The sequence below is a fragment of the Ctenopharyngodon idella genome, chromosome 14, assembly GCF_019924925.1.
Source record: "Ctenopharyngodon idella isolate HZGC_01 chromosome 14, HZGC01, whole genome shotgun sequence".
Taxonomy (NCBI): domain Eukaryota; kingdom Metazoa; phylum Chordata; class Actinopteri; order Cypriniformes; family Xenocyprididae; genus Ctenopharyngodon; species Ctenopharyngodon idella.
The window spans coordinates 22,387,571-22,413,166 of NC_067233.1; the positions used below are offsets into that span (position 1 = coordinate 22,387,571).

General features: G+C 35.9%; 1 protein-coding gene across 1 annotated transcript in view; it reads right to left on the bottom strand.

The window, feature by feature from the left end:
* Positions 1-25,596, bottom strand: part of snx25 (sorting nexin 25) — a 56,270-nt gene that overhangs the window by 13,232 nt on the left and 17,442 nt on the right. The window contains 10 exon segments of the mRNA XM_051859974.1: positions 94-225; positions 1,654-1,818; positions 2,323-2,598; positions 6,868-6,999; positions 7,275-7,442; positions 7,444-7,466; positions 10,928-10,998; positions 17,161-17,347; positions 21,151-21,323; positions 24,092-24,308. Of these exon segments, the coding sequence (XP_051715934.1) occupies positions 94-225; positions 1,654-1,818; positions 2,323-2,598; positions 6,868-6,999; positions 7,275-7,442; positions 7,444-7,466; positions 10,928-10,998; positions 17,161-17,347; positions 21,151-21,323; positions 24,092-24,308 (1,544 nt within the window).

Here is a 25,596-nt window from a genome sequence, read left to right on the forward strand (position 1 = left end):
TCAATTGTTTGTTCAAGTGTGAAAGAGAACGATACTGGTGAGCGTTTTGAAAACTAAACCAGTTTTGAACTCAGAACAGTGTTCAGGACTGACCTCTGCGGTGTTGACGACGGCTCTCCAGGTGCCCAGGTTCTCACACCAGCAGTCCGTCCGTGAGATGTGCAGCTGGAGGTCGCTGTGCTCCTTCTCCATGGTGCAGATTTCCTCCTTCAGTAGTGACACGATCTACAAGAAAGATTTTGATGAGTGGCAGCACATCAGAAGCCTGTCGCAGGTCTCTGACCCTGACTGGAGCTTCATCTGACAGCAGACAGAAGCCACAGCTCTGGAGGAGAAGGGAAGCGCTGACCCTGAGCTCTCAACACGGTGAGAAATCATTCCTGTCTCATCTAATGCATTAAATCAAGCCACAATACAGGCTGGATGAACTCCAGTAGTCCATACCAGCACCAGGGACAAAATACATAAATACTGCTTGAAGTTATCGTTTCTTTATTTTAGTGCAAAATCAAACTCCCAAAATGACTGCATTATATTACAAAAAGTCAAATGGAAAGTACATCATCAGTCTAGTTTTATCTACACCAGTCTACCATTTTAATACGTGGTTTTCAAAGGAAATTCACACCAATATTTTTGTCACGAATGGCTTGGCCGTTTATATTCAGACCGCAGCTGGTTTGACCACAGTGACGGAGTCATTACTACTGATAATGGGGAAAAACAGTACTGTTATTTTTATGTTGGAGTCATCTTGCTAGCAAAATACTTTTGCTCTTGCTTCTGCTTTTTTCCTGCTACCTTGTTTTCAAACATGAATAATTAATTAGGAAACACTGCAAGATAAACTGAAATAAGAATATTATTCCGTATAACATAACTCATTTATTTAGCAAACTTAAGGTACTTTAACTCAAAATTAGGATGAGATATGAAAAATAAAGTGCTATTAATTTGTATATGACACAAATGTTCAACCAAAATTAAGAATAAATTCTTTGTTATTCAGTGAAGATGCATTAAATTGATCTAAAGACATTTATAATGTTACAGATGATTTCTACTTCTAATAAATGCTGTTCTTTTGAACTGTCTGTTCATCAAAGAATCCTGAAAAATAAAGTGTATTACAGTTTCCACAAAAATATGAACTGTTTTCGACATTGATAATAATCATAAATCTTTCCTGAGCAGCAAATCATCATATTAGAATGATTTCTGAAGGATCATGTGACACTGAAGACTGGAGTAATGATGCTGAAAATTCAGCTTTGATCACAGGAATAAATTACATTTTACTATATATTCACATAGAAAACAGTTATTTTACATTATAATAATATTTCATTGTTTTTACTGTATTTTTGATCAAATAAAAGCAGCCTTGTTGAGCAGAAGTGACTCTTTCACAAACATTTCACCGACCACAAACACTAGTGTGTGTCCTTAAATTCAAAAAATCTCATTTATAAACAAAAAGAAGCATATATTAAGGCTGCACAAATAAACATGTTGATTACCACGCTCTACTTGATCACATGGATGCATTGGCCAATCACAGACGAGTAAACAGTCTGATGCACAATAAATTAGTCTGAATTTATTGGTTATCATTGTTTCAAATAAAAGTAAAGTATTTCACATTATACACACCTTTTTATCAGGTCGTGGTGCGTTCAGGATGGAGCCCAGGGCTTGGCGTTTGTACTCCAGCCTCTCGTACAGCTGATGTAGTTTGGTGACGGCGTAACTGGCCTGTTCGTTGATGCCTTTGCTGCCTTCATCCAGCGCCACGTCCCCTCCTTCCATCACATGACACTAAACACACAGAAATACAGAAGAAAAGTCGAAGAAAATCAGGACTTGATGTGCTCTACTAGAACAGGTTTTCCTGCTTGAATGTTGATTATTTTCCTCATATTCTCCATTGTTGCAGCTTCTCTCTTCCCAGTCTGTCAGTAACGCTCTGTTTAGTTCCTGTCTCTATGAAGCCCCTCCTTCTGAAAAGCACAATGTGCTCTGATTGGTCGGCTGGAGCAGTGTGTTGTGATTGGTCATTAGGGAAATGTCCCGCCCCTTACCATAACCGCCAGTTTCAACACACTACTAACTAACTCAACCAGGCCCCGCCCCTTTATTCTGCATATGAACTATTTAAATGAGGAATATTGTGAAGAAAACTCAAGACTACAATGGAGGCGTTTCAGGGAGTTCAGAAACAGACACTGATATAGAGAAGAACTCCCGCTGGAGGGACTTTTTCATGCTCAAACAGCAACATTACACACTAAAGGGAGTATAATAGTTCATCTTTAAACTCACAGTGTCGTCTTTCTCCTCGCTGCTGGACTGAGAGCTGCTCCTTTGCTCCTCTCGTTTAATGAGCCGCTCGTACAGGTCGCTCACCAGGAATGATGGGTAATAGCGCTCCTTCATGGTCTCGTAAACATCTCCCTGGATCCTGTGGAACACGTCTGTACCCTTGTTCCCCACCAGCGTCTGCTGGATCTCTTTGTAAAGAGCCTTCTCCACTGGGATCTCCCTGCTCTCCACAAAGAAGTTCTGGTAGATTTCTCCCACCAGCTGTGGCACTTCATTCTGCAGAGGAGACAATATGACACTTGCGGTGCGTTCCAAACGGGATAAATCGCCCTCCGAAGGGCACTTCGGAGTGAAAACAATCATGGCCGCCATGTTGAAGGGTCGTTCCAAACCGAAGTGCTCAAAACTGGCCACTTCAAAAGGCCCTTCGGAATGAAGAATTTCGAAAGGGAACAACTGATGGACACTTCGGGCCCCCATAATCCTTTGCACAGGGAAGTTGTTTTGCATCACAGAATGGGTACAGGAGGCTCATACATATAAATGTATGTATACAAATTTTCTATATTACCGTTATATTTATACGAGTTAGATTTGGTGCATTATAATGGTCAAAACGAAATTGTACTTCAGCAAAAATTCTTTACAGCTCCCTTTATCAGTCCATTCAAACATCTAAATACATAGACACAATATACAATATGGTGCGATAAACTAATAAATAAATAAATAAACTAACATCTACTCATCCTTCAGAGAGTGTTTTTCAACCAGTCAATCAGCGTACATTTGTGCGACGAAGGCGATTGTCTCGTAAAGATGACACAGAAGTGCATTCCAAAAAAAGAGTTTTTGACCGCTACACCCTTCAAGCTCTCACTCCGGAGGGTAAACCCTTTGAAGAGATTAGGGCATAGGGATGAGCCCTTCCGAATGGAAAACAGGGCCGATTTGGAGTTCAGATATCGAAACCTAATAGACACCGTTTTATCTTGTTCTTTAAAGGTATTCTTTTAAAAGTGAATCTCACGGAAACAGGTGTAGGTCACAATTCACTCCCAATAAAAACTAACTATATACTGATGACTATATATCAGTAAAATAAATAAATAAAATACTAATTTTCTTCTCCAATTGTTTTTGTCTGACCCTGCTGACCCAATGAGCATTTCACTGTCCAATGGTCATGCCTTAACTTTGCAATTTCTAGTACTGCATAGTATTGCATCCTCCTCATGGGCATTTAATAATTTTTGACCTTTTAGTTAAATCTCTTTTTTGGCTCATTTTCTTTGTAAAAGTAAACCTGACTAATAATTCTGCACACCTGAATATAAGGTGTTTTTAATTTCCAACCTTCATGAACAATTATATATCACTTATAAATGATTAAATACAAAATTAATAGTAGTTATTAAGATTAATATGGTTTGGAATTGGTAAAATGTGCTTGGAAAAACTAAATATGATCAGAAAATCAACTTGCCTAATAATTCTGCACACTATGTGTCTATATACATATATATACACACATATACATATTATATATCATATTATATTATATATATATATATATATATATATATATATATATGTGTGTGTGTGTGTGTGTGTGTGTGTGTGTGTGCGTGCGTGTGTGTGTCTGTGTCTGTGTGTGTGTGTAACATAACATTTTAAATTATAATGGAAAAAAATATTTTATATTTTATGCGAATTTTGTATAAATATATTGACTATGGATGTCTTTTTTTGTTTTTTGTAATTTTCAGTATAATATTACTTGTTTAACTTTATTGCTATACAAAAACTGTAATACAATTTAAAACAAACAAACAAAAACAAAAAACATGTATATAATGTATATAATTTTGTGCTATATATATATATATATATATATATAGAGAGAGAGAGAGAGAGAGAGAAAGAGAGAGAGAGAATTAATATTTTTAGTTTTTTGTAATTTGTATCATTTTCAATAATTTTCAGAATTGTTGTGATAATTTTCAGAATTATTAATTGTTTTACTTTATAAAACAGTAATAAAAAACAGTAATAACATTTAAAACAAACAATAATAAAATTAATACATAAAAAACTAACAAATAAATAACCAGTCATTCATGAATTAAAGGCAGTACAACAAATACTACACTGGTATAAATATATTACATTATGGTAATTGAAATTTTGGAGAAAACGGGAGGTTACATAGGTTTATATTTTGCTTGGTGAAAATTAATTTCTTATTTTTTTCTTTTGATTTTGAAATTAAACACGACCCTGACACGTTCTTGGCAGGTTTTGTTGGTTTATCTCTTGAAGGTTCATGAAGATCTACAGCAGCAAAGCTACACTGTGAACGGTTTTGGTCTTCAACGTTCTGCATTTCAGTGACAGATTCATGTTCAAAACTGACTAACAATAAAACATATGGCTAATCTTAATCGTTTGCTTTGGTTTCATGCTGAACAGATGCTAACTGTTAACAAGATATGGCAACAACAACAATAAACAGATTATTACAAATCTGCTGTTGCACAGAAATGAACCAAACGTGCCTCTCCAGTGAGTTATCAGCTGACAACATTTTACAGCACTAAACAGCTTTGTTTTTATTCTAAATACAATATATAATATTCCAGACTCACAGAATAGATTACCTCTTAAGCTTTCCAGGACCACAGAACGATGAAAAAAGACATTTCACTCAGCTCTGACACTCACAGCTAAATGGCAGTGCCGGTAATTGCTAATTTAACACAGCTGGACATAATGGACTGCAACGATTATACATTTATCTGAGTCACACGCTGATGTGTTGTTGCGGTTTTCAGCCGTGTGCATTTCTGTGGTCCAACGTTAAAAGTGCCAGCTAAATGACCAATTAGGAAATGTACAATTGTGCCCGTACAGTACATTGGCATGAGCGACAGGAAAATCACTTTTCAGATATGGCAAAAGGCCTATTCGGACGGTAATTGTTTCTCATGGGTACGTGAGGTAATTAACAAGGCCTAGTCGGTGATTTTATTGCCGTCCGATTCCAGAATGTCAGTGTTTTTCTCCTTCCACCCGTGAAAAAAATTCTGTTTTTTGACAAACACCAAGGTCATGCGGCAATTTCTGTCCAAATCCACATTTGCATAGTTTACAAGAAGGAATCGATGTTGCGCGCAGTGGTAATGTGCATGCATTTTAAATATTAATTTATATTAGAGTTGTCAAAAGCACCGACTTCAGTACCAAGTCGGTACTGAAATTTTACAAATGTGACGATACCAGCATTTACTCGTAGCATTTTGAGCGCTGTTGATTCTTAAACACCTCTGATTGGCCGTTGTGTTCATACACTCAAAAGATACGCCTGCTTTCAAACGCTCCCATGTGTATCTGTGTAAGCGCTCGGTGAAGAGCGTCAAAGATGCTTTGATCATTGTAGCCAATCAGAGACATATCTGTTGAGTGTATGAACACAACAGCCAATCAGAGGTGTTTAAGAATCCGCTCAACAGCACGCAAAATGCTAGGGGGAAATGCTGGTATCGTCACATTTTTAAAATTTCAGTACCGACTTGACAACACTAATTTATATAAATATTAAAAATGAATTAATATCACTTTTAATACTGAAATGCTGCTGCTGCAAAAAAAAAAAAAAAAGTACAAAATCACGTAAACTTTTGAAATGGGCCATTATTATGGTATGCAATACATTTTTTAAATATTTATTATATACATTTATATAAATAAGCGCTAGCAGAACTAATCATTTTACTAGTCAAACAAGTAGCCGGGTCAAATGTAAATAAGAGTTTGCATTAACTTATTTCTGCTAATTTCCAAATTTTAAAAATCAATGTGAGCTAAAATGGAAAAACAGAAAACCATTTAGCGTGTCAATTTTTCTATTTTAAACAGGATATTTAAATAATCAAATAATAGATGGGATATTATTTTCCTACTATTAAATTAACGTAACCATGGAATCAAACTTGTCAATTCTTTTTTTTTTTTTTTGGAATATTGCAGTATTTAATATAAATGACTTATTCATGCACATCATTATTGTCATAATGTCATCTCGAACATCTCTTCTCTTCTCTGATGACGAGGGCGGGGCAACCTGTCACTCACATGAGATCCGCCAATAGCAAACCACAACCATCCAATCAATTCCCCACGGACAAAATCAAGCTCCGCCCTACATTTGTTCTTGTTCCAGAAGCCATTTCACTCGGATATACAGAAAAGATGATTGTGACTTCCATTTTGTGCCAACTTAAAATATTAATTTATTAATTTTCTTTACAGCTGACAATCATGTGACTGATCAGCACGTTCCCAGGTTTGTAGGATCACAGAACTCGTTCCTGAATAAATCACCATGAGTTTCATCACCGATGTGCCATGCAAATGAAATGTTACAGACGTCCCAATGAGAAAAAATTGCCATCCGAATAGGACTAACAACAGCGTTTCTTTCACTCATATTCTGACGGATCATCAGCTCGAGGTCTTGATGTTGTGCTGAAGTGTGTGTCTGACCTTGTTGGCGCTCTTGAGCATCTCCACCAGCTCCCAAAAGCTAATCAGAGCCCTCTTTTCCACGCGCTCCATGTAGACACGGAAATGCTCCCGGTACACTGAGTTTGACATGATCTCCTCGAACTGAAGTATCTGTGAGAGGACGAGAAACAAATCAAACACTGTCATTATTAAAAACACTTGAGCTCACTAGAAAACATTACACTGCAGAATGAAGAGAAAGTGGCGTTTCATCTCCAGAAGGCTGTTATTTCACCAGAAACACTTGTGTTTCTTCTGGGGCATTTTAGATGTCTTCCCTAAGGGTCACTGCTTTCTCTCTGAACCTAAGAATGTTTATTCCTAATCATGGCAACTGTAGGGTGAAGGAAATCAGTCAGTCAGTTTTGTGTGATTTGGATCTGTACCCGTTGGCTCTGAGGGCCGTCCCCTTCATCCTGGGCTCCGTCCTCCTGCTGCTCATAGTTGGGACCCCCGAGGAGCCGGATCCGCTTCTCACACTGCTTCTTTGCCACTGTGAGCTGGTTAATGTAACGCTTCATGTTTCTGGCACGTAGCAGGTCAGCCTTCAGCGCAGGCCGCCTCTTTCCCTTTACTGTCTGCAGAGGGAGAGAGAGGATTCAGACACACAATCTCATGGGAATCAGCTGTAGAAACTATCTGAGAGAAACCGGCTCTAATGACTGGAGCAGATATGATGAAAAGCACCAGGACCGGTTTCATTTCCTTCTGCTTCATGTCACTTTCACACAGAGATCGACACAGATATCAAGACATAAACAAGCCACAAACATTGATGAACTTGTTCACACATGCTCGTTTTGTTCGAGATCGATGCCTGAACAAATCTAAAACTCGTTCCTGATTTCAGAAGTTCAACTTCCACTGAAAATCAATCAATCAATCAATCAATCAATCAACCAACCAACTAATCAAAATGTAAAGCAGAATAGTTTTGTGTTTACATACATGGGAAACTAGGAAGGTCACTTAAAAAAAAAAAGAAGCAGCAATTAATTACCAAATAATTAATTCAAATTGCGCTAAATTAATGTTTTAATGAATAAATTAACGTTTAAACAATCAAAAACTAAAATTAAAATGAACGTAAACATTCAAAAACTCTAAAACTGCTTAATTTAGGCAAAATCAGTTTTTATTATTCATTTAATTATTCATATTTTTATCATTAAAAAATAAAAAAACAATTTAAAAAAAAATATCATAATTTTTAATTATTAATTTTAATGGCAAAAAGACCCACACACTAGAAAAATGAAGAGAAAGAAAACATAAAAGTGATCAAGAAAAAAAAAAAAAAAAATGTAAATGTTTTTTTTTTTTGTTATGTTTCCTTAGTAAACATAATGGAACATTCAATAAAATTATAGGAAAAAATAAACATTCAAAAACTTTAAAACTGCTTAATTTAGGCAAAATGGGCCTAGAATTTTATTAATTTTAATGGCAAAAAAAAAAAAAAAAAAAAAAATGCAAAAAAGGCTCACACTAGAGGAATGGAGAAGAGAAAGAAAATGTTTATTGCTAAAATAATTAATGAAAGTTACACAAATCAATATTTCAAACTATTCTGACATTTCCCAAATTGTGAAAACAGTTGCAAAACTTGCAAACCCCATTTGCCAAATGTTTTCCTTCATCCAATTCCCAATCAAATTAAAAACTAATTGGACAGTTCATTACATTCATGCAACCACTGCACTTTCCACTGCTTTTAAGACAAACAATACAGTATATTAGCCACATTTATTTTACAGTTTTACAATAATGAACTAATATAGAGCTAACAGTAATGTACAATAGTAGTGCCACCACAAAATAATTACCCAATACATTAGAAATGGGGTACTTGACCTCGGACTGCAATTATGAATGAACTCGGACACACTCAAACTTGACAAGGACTCAGGCATTTTGAACATTTTTTCTGAGTAGAGTTGAATCAACACAATGTGTAACATGAAAGATTAAAAAAAGATAAGACATTAATAAACAGTGTCCCACTCAAACTCAATTAGTCAAGGGTGAACTCTGACCCCACACTAGACATAAGTTGTTGACTTTCCATGGCCTTCTGTGATGTTTGAATGGAAAGAGCCACCTGTGGAATGAGTCTGGAAATATGAGCAATCACTGCTAACAGTGTCCGTCTCCGCACGCTCCGTCTGCCGCTGGAAACCAGGGAGGAGAGGAGAGACTTTCACAGACGCGTCCCCTGCTCGCCGGAGTCATTGTGCTGGACCAGCGGGGAGATTTATAGATTCGCCCATTACAGGGCAGCAGGAGACGGAAAACATGACGACAGATAAACTGACTGAAATAACAAATGCTTCTCACCGCGTGAATAAAATGAGCTTTAATTAATCCAGCACTGAAACGAAGACATGATTAATGAACTTAATCTCCAATCAAAGATGTGTAGCAGTAATCTTGCTCGTTTGGTCAAAGAAAAGCTCAACGATTATATCCAGATAGGGTTTATGCTGTATTTTTGAAGCTGAGGACATTTTTATCCTTCTAAACTCTTGTTCTGATTGGCTGCTTCATGCGGCCTTTGAGAATAAAAATCCTGGTGGTTTAAAAGGCATTTTCTATGAACAGGCACAATCTTGTGACACAAACCAGATATGTTGAAAAACTCTATAACTAAAAACTGTTTAATTATTTTAGCCTGTCCCACCTCAAAGGAATAATAATGATAATAATTATATTATATTATATATATTATATATATATATATATATATATATATATATATATATATCTCAAATTAAAACAAACAAAAAATAAAAATGAAAGAATAAAAAATTAAACAAAACAAATAAATAAATAAATTTCCTTAGTAAACACAACTGAATATTACATAAAATTGTAAGAAAAATAAAATAAAATAAAATAAAAAAAATACAAAATTAAACAAAATAAATAAATAAATAAAAATAAAACTTTTTCTTAAGTAAACACAATTGAATATTCCAAAAAAGTAATAAAAAAATAAAAATAAAACATAAAAAATAAATAAACACATAAATAAACAAATAAAACCTGTTCCTTAGTAAACAATGAACCATTCCATAAAATTAAAAAAATAAATACAAAATTAAAAAAAAAAAAAAATAAAATAAAAGAATGAAAAGAAAAAGAGAAAATAAAAGAAAAATAAAACAAAATCAATCAATCAAATTTATGGGAGATATAAGTTTATCGATACCTCAAAAAACTAACATTCAGTGGCAAACTACCTCGCACATGAAGAGACTAAATCTGCAATCCTGTTGCCCATTTTTTCAAATAAACAAAGCGAACTATTTTAAAATATTTAATTTGATCTCCTGAGGTGGACAAACAAACTTTCACCACCTTTCACTGACCCTTTACTAAAGACAGACCCTTAAATTGACTTATTTTATACACTTTTTATATAAAGTGGCAGAATGAATCATTCAGAAGAAAATAGTCGTTTTTTCCTTCGCTGCTGCTTTCTGAAAACACCTCACATTCCTCCTAGTAGTCGAAGTTCCACGAAACACCACAACACATTTAAAGTGACCAGATAGTATAATTTCTGTAGGTATCAGCTGATGTGTTTTATGTGCTGCACAGTAAATGTCATCGCTGGCTACGACGGTCCTCTGTCTGGAACCAGAGCGACTCACTCCAGCTTCAACGCAATTACCCGTCTGCCAATCACAGAGCGGCTCACGGCGAGACACAGCCAACGACAGAAGCTCTTTTCAGGAAGACCTTCAGACCAGCTCATCAAAGACCAGAGCAAATACAGTGGTTTACGGCATGGGTTGTCGTCCCATTATTATTACATCTTCAATTTGACTGACGGCATATTTTTTTCTCTTAGATGGTCCATCATGAAGCTCTTCTGACCATCAGACTTCATTAAAGAGAATTAGAAAATGGAGCGCACTAATCTAGCTTCTTTAAAAGTTCATCATTAAAAAAATAAAATAAAGCAACGACCCAGAGTTTGCATCCCTAAATAAGGAGTGATATGATTGGCTGATGTGTTTGAAGGTCATCTTACCTTTCTGTCTCTTCAGCTGTGGAATACTGCTGATTGTGGTCGCCTGAATGATCTCCACAACTATCTGATACCTGCAGGAAGATAAAATGAGAGCAAAATGACTTAGAGAACCCTTCTTTAGTGTGTAATGTTGCTGTTTGAGCATGAAAAAGTCCCTCCAGCGGAGTTCTTCTCTATATCAGTGTCTGTTTCTGAACTCCTGAAACGCCTCCATTGAGTTTTCTTCACAATATTCCTCATTTAAATAATTCATACGCAGAATAAAGGGGCGGGACCTGGTTGAGTTAGTTAGTAGTGTGTTGAAACTGGCGGTTATGGTAAGGGGCGGGACATTTCCCTAATGACCAATCACAACACACTGCTCCAGCCAACCAATCAGAGCACAGTGTGCTTTTCAGAAGGAGGGGCTTCATAGAGACAGGAACTAAACAGAGCGTTACTGACAGACTGGGAAGAGAGGAGCTGAACAATGGAGAATATGAGGAAAATAATCAACATTTAAGCATGAAAACCTTCCCTTAAGTGGCTTTTAGCACGTTGCCATGTGGTTATCCTGGGTGTTTTTCTCAAATTCAAAAAAACGTGAGCAATAGTACATACTTGACTGGTAAAACTGGTGAACTAAAACTGGTATAACTGGAATTTGTTTGTTTTGACTTTCACGTGATGCCACCATAAAACACCACCATAAACTCATTACATAAACAATTATGTATAATGATTATATTCATGCATATTTTGCCTCTTGTGAAATGACATGCATTTCTAAATTAACTAAAACTAATACAAATTTTTTTGGACATTAAAATAAAGCTAAAATAAAATAATATTTAAATATTAGGGCTGTCAACAATAACGCATGCAATTAATTCAAAACTCTTAGCGCATTAAAATAATTTAACGCAAATAAATTACTGAAGCACGTGAAATTGCGATAATGTAATTTACGTCAAGCAGTTAGATGATCTAAGAAGTCGGGAGTTTATGACATTGAGCATCTACAATATTTCTAACCCTTTAATAACCCGGTTTTGCTTCTCTGTTTATGGTCAGAGAATTTTAAGCTGCTAAACTGGATTTAGTTTGTCTCAGTTTCATGTAATCACAGACAGATTCGATGATGGTGAGATCAGATCTCAGAGTGGAGCACCGGCTGTTGTCAGACTCCTTGTGCATTCAAAAATCTCACTGGATTATTACAATTAATGGCGAAATGAATGTAAACTGATATTTCCTACTGACAGACTACAGCATATAAATAACTGGCTTAAAACCCTTTTTGGGGGGTGAAAATACTGACATGTCTAAGACTTTTTACAGTACAGTACTGTATATTTTATATATATATATATATATATTTCTTTTAAATTTAGACTGCAGAATAAAACTTTGCACTAACACATCTCAGTCAATGAAAAATGAGAGCATCAAGGTTTCACGGCTACTAATGTTTCTTTGAGAAATTCCTCGAGGAACAATATTCACTCTAAATTAATGAAATGGATTCTTTCGATGAAATGTTGAATATTTATTGCAGACTTTCTGCTCGCACCGGCCCTGATGAGAGAGAACGAGATCGAGCCCAAATGAAATTGCTTCATGAAAGTCAAATGTAAGTAATTTGAGCAGCTGGTGCAGAATGAGAGTATTTTATGAAGGTATGGAGGGAGACCTTCAAAAATGACATGCCATAATACAAGAGTTTGTGATATTCATGCAGTGGTGGATGAAGTACATAAATCAAGTACTTGAGTAATGTACAGATACTCTAATAAAATATTACTCAAGTAAAAATACAAGTACTAATTTTCAGGTTTGCTTGTGTAAAAGTACTTGATTTTTAAGTACCGACTGATGAACCTTATATTTATTCTAGCCAGCACTATAGTCAGCACTAATAAGAAAGATCAGTGCGTACATTTAATATGTATTGCAAACAAGCAAACTACAAAAAACTATCAAAACATTAAACCTTAATATAAATATAGTAAAATATCAATTTAAGTTACTAATAATTCAAGTGTACAAACTACTGAAATAATACCATACCATATAGAATTTTAAAAATGGGGAAAAACTAAATTTGTGCAAATATCTGGTGACAAATAGTATATTTGAAGCCACATGGGACAAAATGTGTTAAAGCAAACTGACAGCACAATTTAGTTAAAATACATACACAAAATATGTACGTATTTTGTGTTGTGATAAAAGCTTGACAGAAAATACCGCTCATTTACCCAGTTTATGTGACGTTAGTTTTACAGACAAAACTAAATGTCCCATCAATCTCAGTAACAGCATGATCATCACAAAATACACATAAAAAAACATCAAATACAATCCTGATGCAGATCATTTGCTCTTTATTTAGATGTACTACGGCTAAAAAGCTTTGTTGGGATGTGAAAGAGAGAAAAAAGACATTTTTAAACCATCAAAATCACTTTAAATTACAATTTCGACTTACAAACCCGTAAACAGATTTTATACTAATTCAGTTTTTTTTAGAGATAATCTTTAAGCTTTCTTTCTCTACTTCTTCCAAACAAAATGAAACACAACTCAATCTCCGGCATGGTCAGAAACCTGTGTGTTTAACTGCGTCACCTAGCAACAATCTCGTTACCTGACCTCAGGTTTTCTTCCTGGAGTGAAATGAGATGGTCGAATTATAGATGCTGAATTTCCTCGACACAATGAACATCCTTTTGCTGCTCTCTCTGCCTTTCAGCTTTCAAACAAAGACTGCACACGTCTAATAGAACCCATTTACAAAAACACCCTCGTTGGCTGATAAGATGTTCAATTTTAGACTTTTTACGTGTCAATGCAACTGAAGAAAAAAAGAAACCAAGAAGCTTATAGTCGTCTCAGGTCAATTGTAGAGTTGACAGACTATCAGCTTCTGGGAGTTTTCAAAGGTGACAGTACAGATATCATCTGTATTAATAATTATGGAGTGAAATGGATTCACATATGAATCATGATTCTATCTTCTACCGATTCACAAATTTCAAAAATCGATTTTCTAAAGTGCTACATTTCTTTAACATCACAGTATCGTTAAAGTTATTGACACGTTACAGTGTTATTAATCAAAATAAACCGTGAAAAAGATTCAATGCAGTGCGGACACAGATGCATGTGATCCAGAATTCAGTTTTCTTTCATAGTTTATTGCACTTACATGGTCAAATACACACAATTATGTCAAAATGCACATCGTGTGGAGTATTCACGTAAACACAGTCGAAAATCGGTTGTGTAACAGTATATTAGATCCGTGCGTTTATTCTTAAAGGGACAGCAGCCTTATAAACTGTTGCCGTCAAGATGGAAAAATCCATGCCTCGGGTTCGCTCGTTGATCTTAAATTTTCTGGTATTTTGGGTTTTTTGAAAAACCTACTTTTGCGAACTAGTCCTAGGTTTTTGGACCGATCGGAACCAAACCAGTGTAATGAGATTATCTAAAGTCTGATTGTCAATAATTATCAAAAAAAAGTTTACATTTCGATTCACGGTCTCTAAGGGCCGCCAAACCGTTCGAAGTGGGTGGAGCCACTTTTACTAAAATGGCTGTAACTCGTGAACGGAATGAGATGTTTTCACCAAACTCAGCACACATATGTAAGAGCTCATTCTGTGGTCACATGAAAAAGGAAGCAGCGACTGGCCACTTGGTGGCGCTATAACAGGGAAAAAAACATGAAAATGGCTATAACCACTTCACCGTAAGTCCGATTGACTTGAAAATTGGCATGCAGTGCCTTTGTCCAAAGTGCTATGACTGTCTATGAGGACACTGAGGATATGTGGATATCTCAAAAAACATGTCCGCCATCGGCCAATGAAGTTTGAGCAGCTATTAGACAAGGTTAATGGAGGCCGATCATACCACATGGTAGAACTCCTCATTCTGAGCAACTTTGCCTCTAGGACCGCCTTTACAAACCATACATTTCCTATAGTAAATTGCCTTTATTGGCTATAAATGGTCTTTTCCATCTATGATGGAGATGGTTACAGGCTTGCCAAATAAAACATTATATGTTTTTACACATGTGCTTAAAGGCCTTAAAGTGCTTGAACACAGATAATTGCTGCTCGCAGCTATATTTTTGACCAAATGGAGAAGAAAAACAATGTCAAGGTTCACATTTCAGAGGAATTTTTTTTTTCTTCAAGGCCTTTTAAACCATCTACTGCAGTCAAATAGGAAAAGTAACACAAAACAGTCAACTAGAATCAAATCTATGTATATATCGAATCGAATATGATTCATTTTTAATTGAATCGTGACTTCAAGAATCGAATTGTGAGGTACCAAAAGATTCACACCCATATTAATAAAAATACCTCATGAGTCATTCAGAAACATTCTCACAAGTAGGTTAAGATTCTCTAAAACAAGTTCCTTGTGTGTCCCTCATTAGCATATGTAAATAATGACTTTGACAACTGAAGTATTGTCAACCGTGTTACTTTTCTGAAATCATAGTTATATATCCCAATACATAAAGAACATATTTAGCATGAGCTAAACTTTAGACCTTTCTTGTTAATTCAATACATAGTTGAAAGCTGACCAGAGACAGATGTGTTTCTCCTCCACGCCTTGCTTCCTACCAAGGTTTCGAAGACTTTGCAATGACTACTAAAAAGCACTACAATCAAACCCTGTCTACGCCCATCAAGAAAACACACCACTATAATCACAAAGCTTTTATTTCAGAACACCAGAGTCCGACTGATCCATCTCCATCCTTTACGCCTGCGGATCAATACGGCTGAAAAGTTTCTCCGAGCCTTTAAATGTCACTGTCTCACGACTCACAGATAATTCATCCAGAGCTGAACTCCAGCGGAACAAACCTCAAATGACAAATGTCCCCTCCAATCCGACCTGATACTGACAGCGCCGACTTCCAGTTCACCTATTTAAAGAGTGATTTGTCTGAGTGAAGGTAACAGAAATTGCTTTCCAACAGAACTATTTTTATACTGAAATAAATTGGTTTGGATGTGGTGAAATGGCCAAAATCCAGACAGCTTTAGTGAGTCATCGTCTAACAATATTATTGTCTAAAAAAAAAGACAATAATATTGCACTGCTCTGCGATACGCCACACATTACGTAATCACGTTGGAAAGGTCACACGTGACGTAGGCGGAAGTACTGATCCAGTGTTTACAAAGCGAACGTGCAAAGACTAAGTCAAACAGCCTTTACAAAAAAGGTAAAACAACGATGTCAGATGACTTTGAAGTTGGAGAAGAAAATGAGAGTTTTTCGCTGCACCGCAGTACTTCCGCCTACGTCATGCGTAACCTTTCTAACGTGATTACGCAATGCGTGGCACATCACAGAGCAATGCAAGATGAGCATTTTTGGTTAAGAAGTATATAAATGTTTATTTTATTTTTTTAGAAAATGGCCGATGGTTTCGCTAGATAAGACTCTTATTCCTCGTCCGGGATCGTGTAGAGCTCTTTGAAGCTGCACTGAAACTGACATTTGGACCTTCAACCCGTTGAACCCCAGTGAAGTCCACTATATGGAGAAAAATCCTGGAATGTTTTCCTCAAAAACCTTCATTTCTTTTCGATTGAAGAAAGAAAGACATGAACATCATGGATGACATGGGGGTGAGGAAATTATCAGGGAAATTTTCATTCTGAAGTGACCTAATCCTTTAAAGAGCCCATATAATGTCCTTTTACAAAGTCTAGATGTTGTTTTTGTGCTCTACTAGAACAGGTTTTCCTGCTTGAATGTTCACTATTTTTCCCATATTCTCCATTGTTGCAGCTCCTCTCTTCCCAGTCTGTCAGTAACGCTCTGTTTAGTTCCTGTCTCTATGAAGCCCCTCCTTTTGAAAAGCACAATGTGCTCTGATTGGTCAGCTGGGGCAGTGTGTTGTGATTGGTCATTTGGGAAATGTCCCGCCCCTTACCATAACCGCCAGTTTCAACACACTACTAACTAACTCAACCAGGCCCCGCCCCTTTATTCTGCATATGAATTATTTAAATGAGGAATATTGTGATGTGTTCGTTCCCGGATGAAAACTCAAAACTACAATTGAAGTGCATAAAAATTACAATACAGTAAGAAGTACTGTGCAAATCCCTAATGCCAAGTATGAGCAGTAATAGAAAGCACCACTAAAAACACAAAGAATGAAGAAAAACGAATGCAGAATGATGCTAAATGTGATGGTTTCGTACCTGAGCTGTTTGAGGAACTGTATGTCAGAGCTGCTGCTGATGAGTTTGATGAACTCCTCGTAGGACGGCGCGTACGTGTACGCTTTCTTATGATGCTCGTTCACCTGCTCTCTGTGCTCTAACTGAGCTAGCAGCATGCGGTTAATGTAGTCCGGATCGCTCAACACGTCCACCAACGGCTTTAGCACTGCGAAGAAAAGCAGAGAGGGAATAAATGAATAGCTTTGTTCCAAAACCCAGTGAGCTGGCAGCTATTTTAAGAGACTGAAGGCTCAACATGAAGACTGTTGCAGAAGGTAGGCAGCATGATTATATTGCCTTCCACACTTCATAAATGAAAAGCTGCTCATAACTGAATTTCAAGTAGTTAATTACAGTCAAGCAAACCTTTTAAAAAGGTAATTACTGGAGCTACACAAGAAGTTACTTATGAAAAGTAGCTATAAAGCTGCATAAGCATTTTTAAATATATAGCTATGCAATAATATTGTTCATTTTTTTTACAATCAAAACATTTTAGAAAAGCAAAAGATCTCAATTAGAGTGACAGCATTATGTGAACATTCACATTTACACAAAATAAAACAACAACAAAATTTAAATAAATTTCATTACATTTTACATAGAGTAAAAAATTGTTTAAAGGCACAATATGTAATTTTCGCCACTAGAGGTCGTTTATTCAAAACAAAGGCGTAGCTTGATGACGCCTTGATTTCGCGGAATCATAGGAGATGTTGTCTTCACGTCTACAGCCGGTGGAAAAGAATCGGGACGGGACTTTTGGGATAATGTAAGTACACAAGTCAACAAAATATATAACATTGTTCTAGTGGTTTTTGGATATTTTAATCCAAAAATCTTACATATTATGCCTTTAATGAAAATACCAGATTAAAAAAAAAAAAAATTAACGATGGTTAATTAATGGAATAATAAACCATTCTGATTCAGAAAAATGCAGCCATCTGCACATAAGTGTTATTTTAGTTTTTTATTTTAGCATTATTATGATTTCATAATATATATATATATATATATATATATATATATATATATTAGTGTCGTGTTAATTTTAGTTTAATTTTTAGTGTGCTTTTGTCATTTTATTAGTTTATTGTTTTTAAAAAAATATTGCTATTTAGGTTTAATTTATTTTTATTTCAGTTTTAGCTTTAGTTAGTTTTATTTATTTATTTTTTGCCCAGTTAATAATTTTACTGCTTCAACTTAAACTTATTTCAGTTTATTGCCAAGGCAGCATTTCTCATTTTCGTTTAGTTTAAGTTTTTCAACTAATATTTATATTTTAGCGTTATTTCAATGAACAGAAATGTTTTAATAGTTTTAGTTAACGATAAAAACCCTGCCGCACAGACATTCAAATGAATCAGTGAATCATTTGAACAAATGATTCATTAAAAACAATCATACTTCCCAACTCTATATGCAAGAGAGCATGCATTTGATTATGTGAAAACAGTGAAAAACAAACATCTTATTTATATATTTGATTTAAATTGACTATTTTACCCAATGCAGTATTTGCTTAAAGCATTGCACTACAGGAATCAATTCTGAGTCAAATTCTCCATGCATTTCACTATTTGTGACAGATATGGAGCTTTAAATCAATCTTTTATTGAGTTTTCCTTTCAGTTAAGAAGCTGCCTTAGAAAGTAGCCGTAAAGGCAGCTCAATACATTTTAGAACAGAGATAATGATAACATATAAAACCAAACTGTTATTCTGAAAACCTCATCACACTCTCCTCCGTCACTCATCATGATGAGATCTCTGAAGCTATCCGGGCTTGTTTACACAGCGCTGATGAGAAACGCTGAGACGCAGCAGACGGAGCACGAGGCAGTGCCTCATTACTGCCAGACAGAGCTGGCGGGCGACGTCTCGCCCCGAAAAAAAAAAAATGACTGGCAACCTGCCAGTCTGAGACAACAGATGTAAACGCTTCCTCCAGTATAACCCCAGACCAGAGGAAAACAGGTTAAAGTTAATCTAGCAGCTGCATCCTGAAGCAACGGGGCAGAAATTGTTATTTTAAAAGACACTAATATTTAAAATCAACATGAAACTGAAGTTGCACTAGTCTTTTCTTCCCTAATGTGACGTATATCAGTGTGAAACGACTTCTGGAACAAGAACAAATGAAAGGCGGGGCTTGATTTTGTCTGTGGGGAATTGATTGGATGGTTGTGGTTTGCTATTGGTGGATCTCATGTGAGTGACAGGTTGCCCCGCCCTCACTTTTCAAAGTCGAGATGAATGAAACGCAGAATTAAGACATGGAAAGTTACCAGACTCTTTAATTTTCTCATAATATCCATTGCAACATCAGCTCTTTTCTCACAGTGTCTGAAACAGTTCGTTCAGAGATCTTCGTTCAGTCTCTCTTAACCCCGCTTCTCTGAGAAATGCTCTGCTCTGATTGGTCAGAAACCAAATGCTCATCAGCTCTTGATACACAGTGATATGAACAGTAATGATGGAGTCGGTTTTACCGTATCAATCTCATCAAAGTGGATTTACTTTGGCAGCAGAAAACAGCGTCTTCTCGACATGAACAACACGAAACAAACTCTTCTGATCTCAGATACAACTACAGTGATTGAGGGCGGGGCGAAGGAGACGCTGTTCGCCAGCAGCCAATGAAGACCATAGGCGGGCATTATGCAAATTAGTTACAAACCTACATAGGAATTCGAGCAGGAAGTGAGACTGGAATTACTGACGACTCGTTTCAGGCAGTTCAGAATCGTTTCTTTCTTTTAGGAGACGATAACTCCATTTATCTGCACTTTGAAACTTTGCAGACCTTTTACATTCAGAAACAGCTTTATTACACACTGCATGAAAGGTGATATCCGTAAAAGCATAATAGGGGCACTTTAATATCCTGCAGTAATCCATCATTTCTCTGTCATCACAGACTCAATCTCTCTCCATCTGCCTGTCTGTCTGTCTGTCTGTCTCCAATAATAGATGTAATTAGTAATTTCATGGCAAATCAAAAGCAATTACAATCACACATCTGGAGCTCATTGAAAAGATCCTGGAATCAATTTCGTGATTTGTTAAAAAAAAAAAAAAAAAAAAAAAAATGGCAGTAGATGTTTCATGAGTTCTTGCACAAAAGCAGCATTGTAAGAACACAGCAGAGTATTGAACAGACAATCAGCTCAGTCCAATCGAAGCTCGAGCCAAAAACAAGATTTTCCCAAAATCTAATTCTCAAGTTATGATACTGTCAGTGAATGAAAGCTTTGTTCTGTGAGAGAGGGATTTATAGAACATGAGCACCAAATCTCTGCATCTCATTTTGATCCATGAAAGCAAATCATTTCTACTTATCAAAGTCTTGTACTGCTTTCAGCCGTATTATAGAAATATCTTCTTCATTAAACCACATCAGGGGAAAGTTATGACAAACTAAAGCTAATCTGTGTGTGAGAAATATTCCCAACAGCAGATTTATTGCATTCCAAAAGAATTGATGTTGTTTAATATGGATTCTATGATAAATAGAATGTTCAAAAGAACATTTGAAATTGAAATATTTTGTAATATATATTATAATATTTCTGTAGCTCAAACAATGTCAAGGTCACGGGTCCAATTCTCAGGAATGCAATGCAAGTCACTTTGGATAAAAGTGTCTGCCAAAAATGCATAAATGTAGATGTAATAAACCGGTGTCATAAAATAATGAAATGAAACTCATCTGTCCCCAGCTAACAACAAGATATTAATGAATATTTATAGCAAATGGCAGAGAAGGCTGATGCTTCCATTGATGTCCCAGCTGTCTTGCTTTCATTGATTATATATGTGATGTTTTGACATTTTTTATGCTAATTCTGACTGACTTCTACCGAAGAATCCGAGGTCACGCTGTACTGACAAGCAAAATCCCAAGGACATAAAATATCACACAGTGTACAGCGGGTTTAGTGAGGCCAACTTCCAGGTCACCTTTAGTAGCGACGACCTCCACCAGTAAGAGGCGTAGGCTGCGTGAACGAGCGTCCCGCACGGGCAGCAGACGCAGCATGAGCAGACGAGCACAGCAGCGCAGGAAACGCAGCTCCTCATCGGGACTGTTCAGACACGGATGCAACGGAAACGGCCGTGGAACTTCCTCCAGCCTGGAGAGAGAGAAAGAGACAGAGACTGTCTGCTCTATTCAAACAATCATGCCAATGAAGCAGTTATTCATATCAATGTAATGCTGTTATATGTTATGTTATGTTATGGGTTTTATATTATTTTAATTTTATTCTATTTTAATTTTTTCTTTTTCTTCTTTGGCAATATGCAAAATAATCATGCCAATGAAACAAAAATTAATAATTTTATTTTATATAATTCTAATTTTGACCTCCAAACATTTCTAATTTTATATTATATTATATTATATTATATTATATTATATTATATATTTTTTCTTTGGCAATATGCAAAACAATCATGCCAATAAATCACTCCGAAAAATTGAAATTGCAAGAGAGAAATTAATATTATATTATATTATATTATATTATATTATATTATATTATATTATTTTAATTTAATATTAATTTTATTCTATTTTAATATTTTCTTTGGCAATATTTTATTTTATTTTTGTTATATTATATTATATTATATTATATTATATTATATTATATTATATTATATTATTTTAATTTTAATTTAATTCTATTTTAATATTTTCTTTGGCAATATTTTATTTTATTTTTGTTGTAATTATATTATATTATATTATATTATATTATATAATTATATTGTAATTTTATACTATTTTAATTTTCCCTTTTTCTTCTTTGGCAATATGCAAAACAATCATGCCAATAAATCACAGAGAAATTAACTTATTTTATTGTTTTGATTTATTGATTGATTGATTCTATTTTTATTTTTTCCCTTTTTCAATATGCAATGCAATCACACCAATAAAGCATTTATTGGTGAAAAAAGAAAAAGCAAGAGAAAAAAAAATATGTGAATGGGGAAATATTTCAAAAATAGATAGACAGACAGACAGGTGTAGGAAGACACGTGAGAGGAAGAAAAAGAGAGGCAACAGAAGACGTCTGTCCACTCTGCTAATGAGCTGTGCAGATCGATCGCTGAGACACACACACACACACACACACACACGACGGGCAGAGATGCTCATTACTGCATCCACATCCATCACACACACACACACTCAGAGAGAAAGAGTGTGTAAGAATGTGCGTAATGGAATAACAAATAGACAAGTGTATAAGTGTGTGTGATGTTTTGTATAGAACAAAGGGTCACAAAGGACTGGAGTTTTAAATGTTAATCAATCAAAAGGAGAAATATGAATCTCCAGAATGAGAGTGTGTGTGTGTGTGTGTGTGTGTATGTATATGTGTGTGTGTATGTATATGTGTGTGTGTGTGTGTGTGTGTGTGTGTGTGTGTGTGTGTGTGTGTGTGTGTGTGCAGCAATCATTTGGCTTTCTTTCCACCAACAAATCAGAAATCAGTGAATCCAATCAAGAGAGTGCTTGTGATCCAAACACAAGTAGATTGGATTTCAACAAGCACAAAGGTTTTACATTCTTCTGCTTTTGCCACTGAAAAAATAGGTAAATTTGCTGTTCGCTGTTATTAGAGTAAAGAAAAAGGCTATTGCTCTGTCAATCCAGATAACATGTTTGGTTGTTTAAAGAAACCACAATAAACACTTGTCGGTTTTGGTGGCTCTTTAAAGAGAAAACACACACAAACACACACACACACACACACACACACACACACACACACACACACACACAGCATTCAAAAGTTTGGGGTCGGTAAGATTTCACCAAGGCTGCATTTATTTGATCAAAAATACAGTAAAAACAGTAATATTGTAAAATATTATTTTAATTTAAAATAGCTGTTTTCTATGTGAATATATTGTAAACTGTAATTTATTCCTGTGATCAAAGCTGAATTTTCAGCATCATTACTCCAGTCTTCAGTGTCACATGATCCTTCAGAAATCATTCTAATATGATGATTTGCTGCTCAAGACACATTTATGATTATTCTCAATATTGAAAACCGTTGTGCTGCTTCAGATTTTTGTGGAAACCTTGAAAAGGAATTATGTGAAACAGGAATATTTTGTAACATTATAAATATCTTTACGTAGCTTTTGATCAATGTAATGCGCCCTTGCGGAATAAAGTATTAATTTCTTTCACAAAAAAGAAAAGAAAATCTCACTGACCCCAACCTTTTAAACGGTAATGTATGCACATAATACATCAGAGAATTCAGTTAATTTAGGGATTTTCTGGACTATTTTCTTCTTCCAAGTTTGAAATGATCTGTTTTACATAGATTTAAACACCTCTCGATATTATTCATGAGAAGGCGCGGCCATTGCCCTTTCACAAGCAATCCAATCACAGGTCTCCAAAAGCTCTAGAGGTTCTTCTAATTGCTGCTGAAAGATGATACAGAGATGATGCTTCTCTAAACGTGCCGCTCGGAGCCAGCAACACGGTCCATGAACTTAGACATAAACCAGAGCATGAACTATTATGTCAGACATATTTTAGTGCCGTCTGTGTCAAGAAACAATGTCCTCTCTTTAATGTGGTGTGAGAATGACGTAAATAAAGTCCTGGTCAGTACAGAAAATCAAATTGCAAGCTTGTAAATCCAATAGTGAAATCTGTGTCAATATCCTGCCTAATATTTACATTTTGAGATTAGCAAGAGATAATTATGCATGTATGCCGAAAACAAACCAGTCAACAGAATTTGCAGTTTCACCAACTAATGTACATTTTGCATGCACTTAATTTAACAATGTTGTGTCTGTCTCAACCAAATGCTCCATATCAGTTCACCGCTGGAATAAAGTCGAGTGTTGTGCATCTCACCTTGAGTTAGCAGCTTTGAGGTCACAGAAGTGTGTGTGGAGGGTCTTGACCGTGTCGTTACAGACCAGGTTAACCACGTCCACCTCAGATAGACGCATTCGCAGCTGTTTGGTCATTTCCCAGAAGTCCTCTGACAACATCTGGTACAGCTGGCCCTCATCTCGACTCAAGGGGACGTACCACGACAGAATATAGTCCCTATAGCTGTAGTCAAACACTGCAAAGAAAGACAGAATTGTTACTCATTTATATAGACATTTTTTCACAATCATTATAATTTTTCAGTAACATTTTTTTTAAAAAACATAAACCATATTTTGAATATGCTTAGAATACATAACCATTTAATTTGCAAAAAAATTGCATTATAGTACCAATGCATAGTGTGCAGAATACATAATCCCAAAATGCAATTCACTCAACCTTCAATTTGCAGTGTGACTTATGAACTAGAAGTGAAACCAACCATTATCATCTTTAACTATGAAGAACCTTTAGTGGTTCCATTGTGGTTCTTTACAGAACTATTGTTGCCAGTAAATAACCTTCATTTTTAAAAGTATAACTATTAGTCAGTAAATTAAACATGCAGGTCGGTGCCGATAGCCTAGTGGGCAGCGCCGACATATAGCACTGTTGCACTTCAGGCGACCAGAGTTCAAGTCCCGGCTCGTGGACCTTTCCCGATCCCGCCCCCCTCTCTCTCTCTCTCTCCCCTACTTTGCTTACCATCATAATGAAAAGGCAAAAACGGCAAAAATAAATCGTTAAAAAAAAAGAAAAATTAAACATGCAGTAAGGTCATATGACAATATAGCATACAACTGTTAATTGTGGTATACTGCATACTGTTTCACACACTAATAATGTCACTGAGGCTACCAGATGTCTTTGCTTTACAGCTTCTTATCAGGATGATAAACACACTTCATCCTGCTGTCAACAGAGCACCAAATATAATAGCCATGAGCTAATAAAGTTAATCAGCGACACTTTATTTACTGGGTGTAAATAAAGAATCTGCTGTTTGTCCCGTCACTAGCTGAAGCAACAAATACAGATGGCTGGATATAAACAAAACTGGCATAATTATCATCGTCATCATCATCATCATCATCATCAAGTAAAATACTGGACACAATACATATATAATTGAATATATATAATTGGACACAATTTCAGTCAGAATGACTTCAATATACACACCAATCAGGCATAATACTATGAACACCTTCCTAATATTGTGTTGGTCCCACTTTTGCTGCCAAAACAGCCCTGAACCGTCAGACTCCTCTAGACCCCTGAAGGTGTGCTGTGGTATCTGACACCAAGATGTTAGCAGCAGATCCTTTAAGTCCTGTAAGTTGCAAGGTGGAGCCTCTATGGATCGGACTTGTTTGTTCAGCACATCCCACAGATGCTCGATTGGATTGAGATCTGGGGAGTTTGGAGGTCAAGTCAACACCTCAAACTCGTTGTTGTGCTCCTCAAACCATTCCTGAACC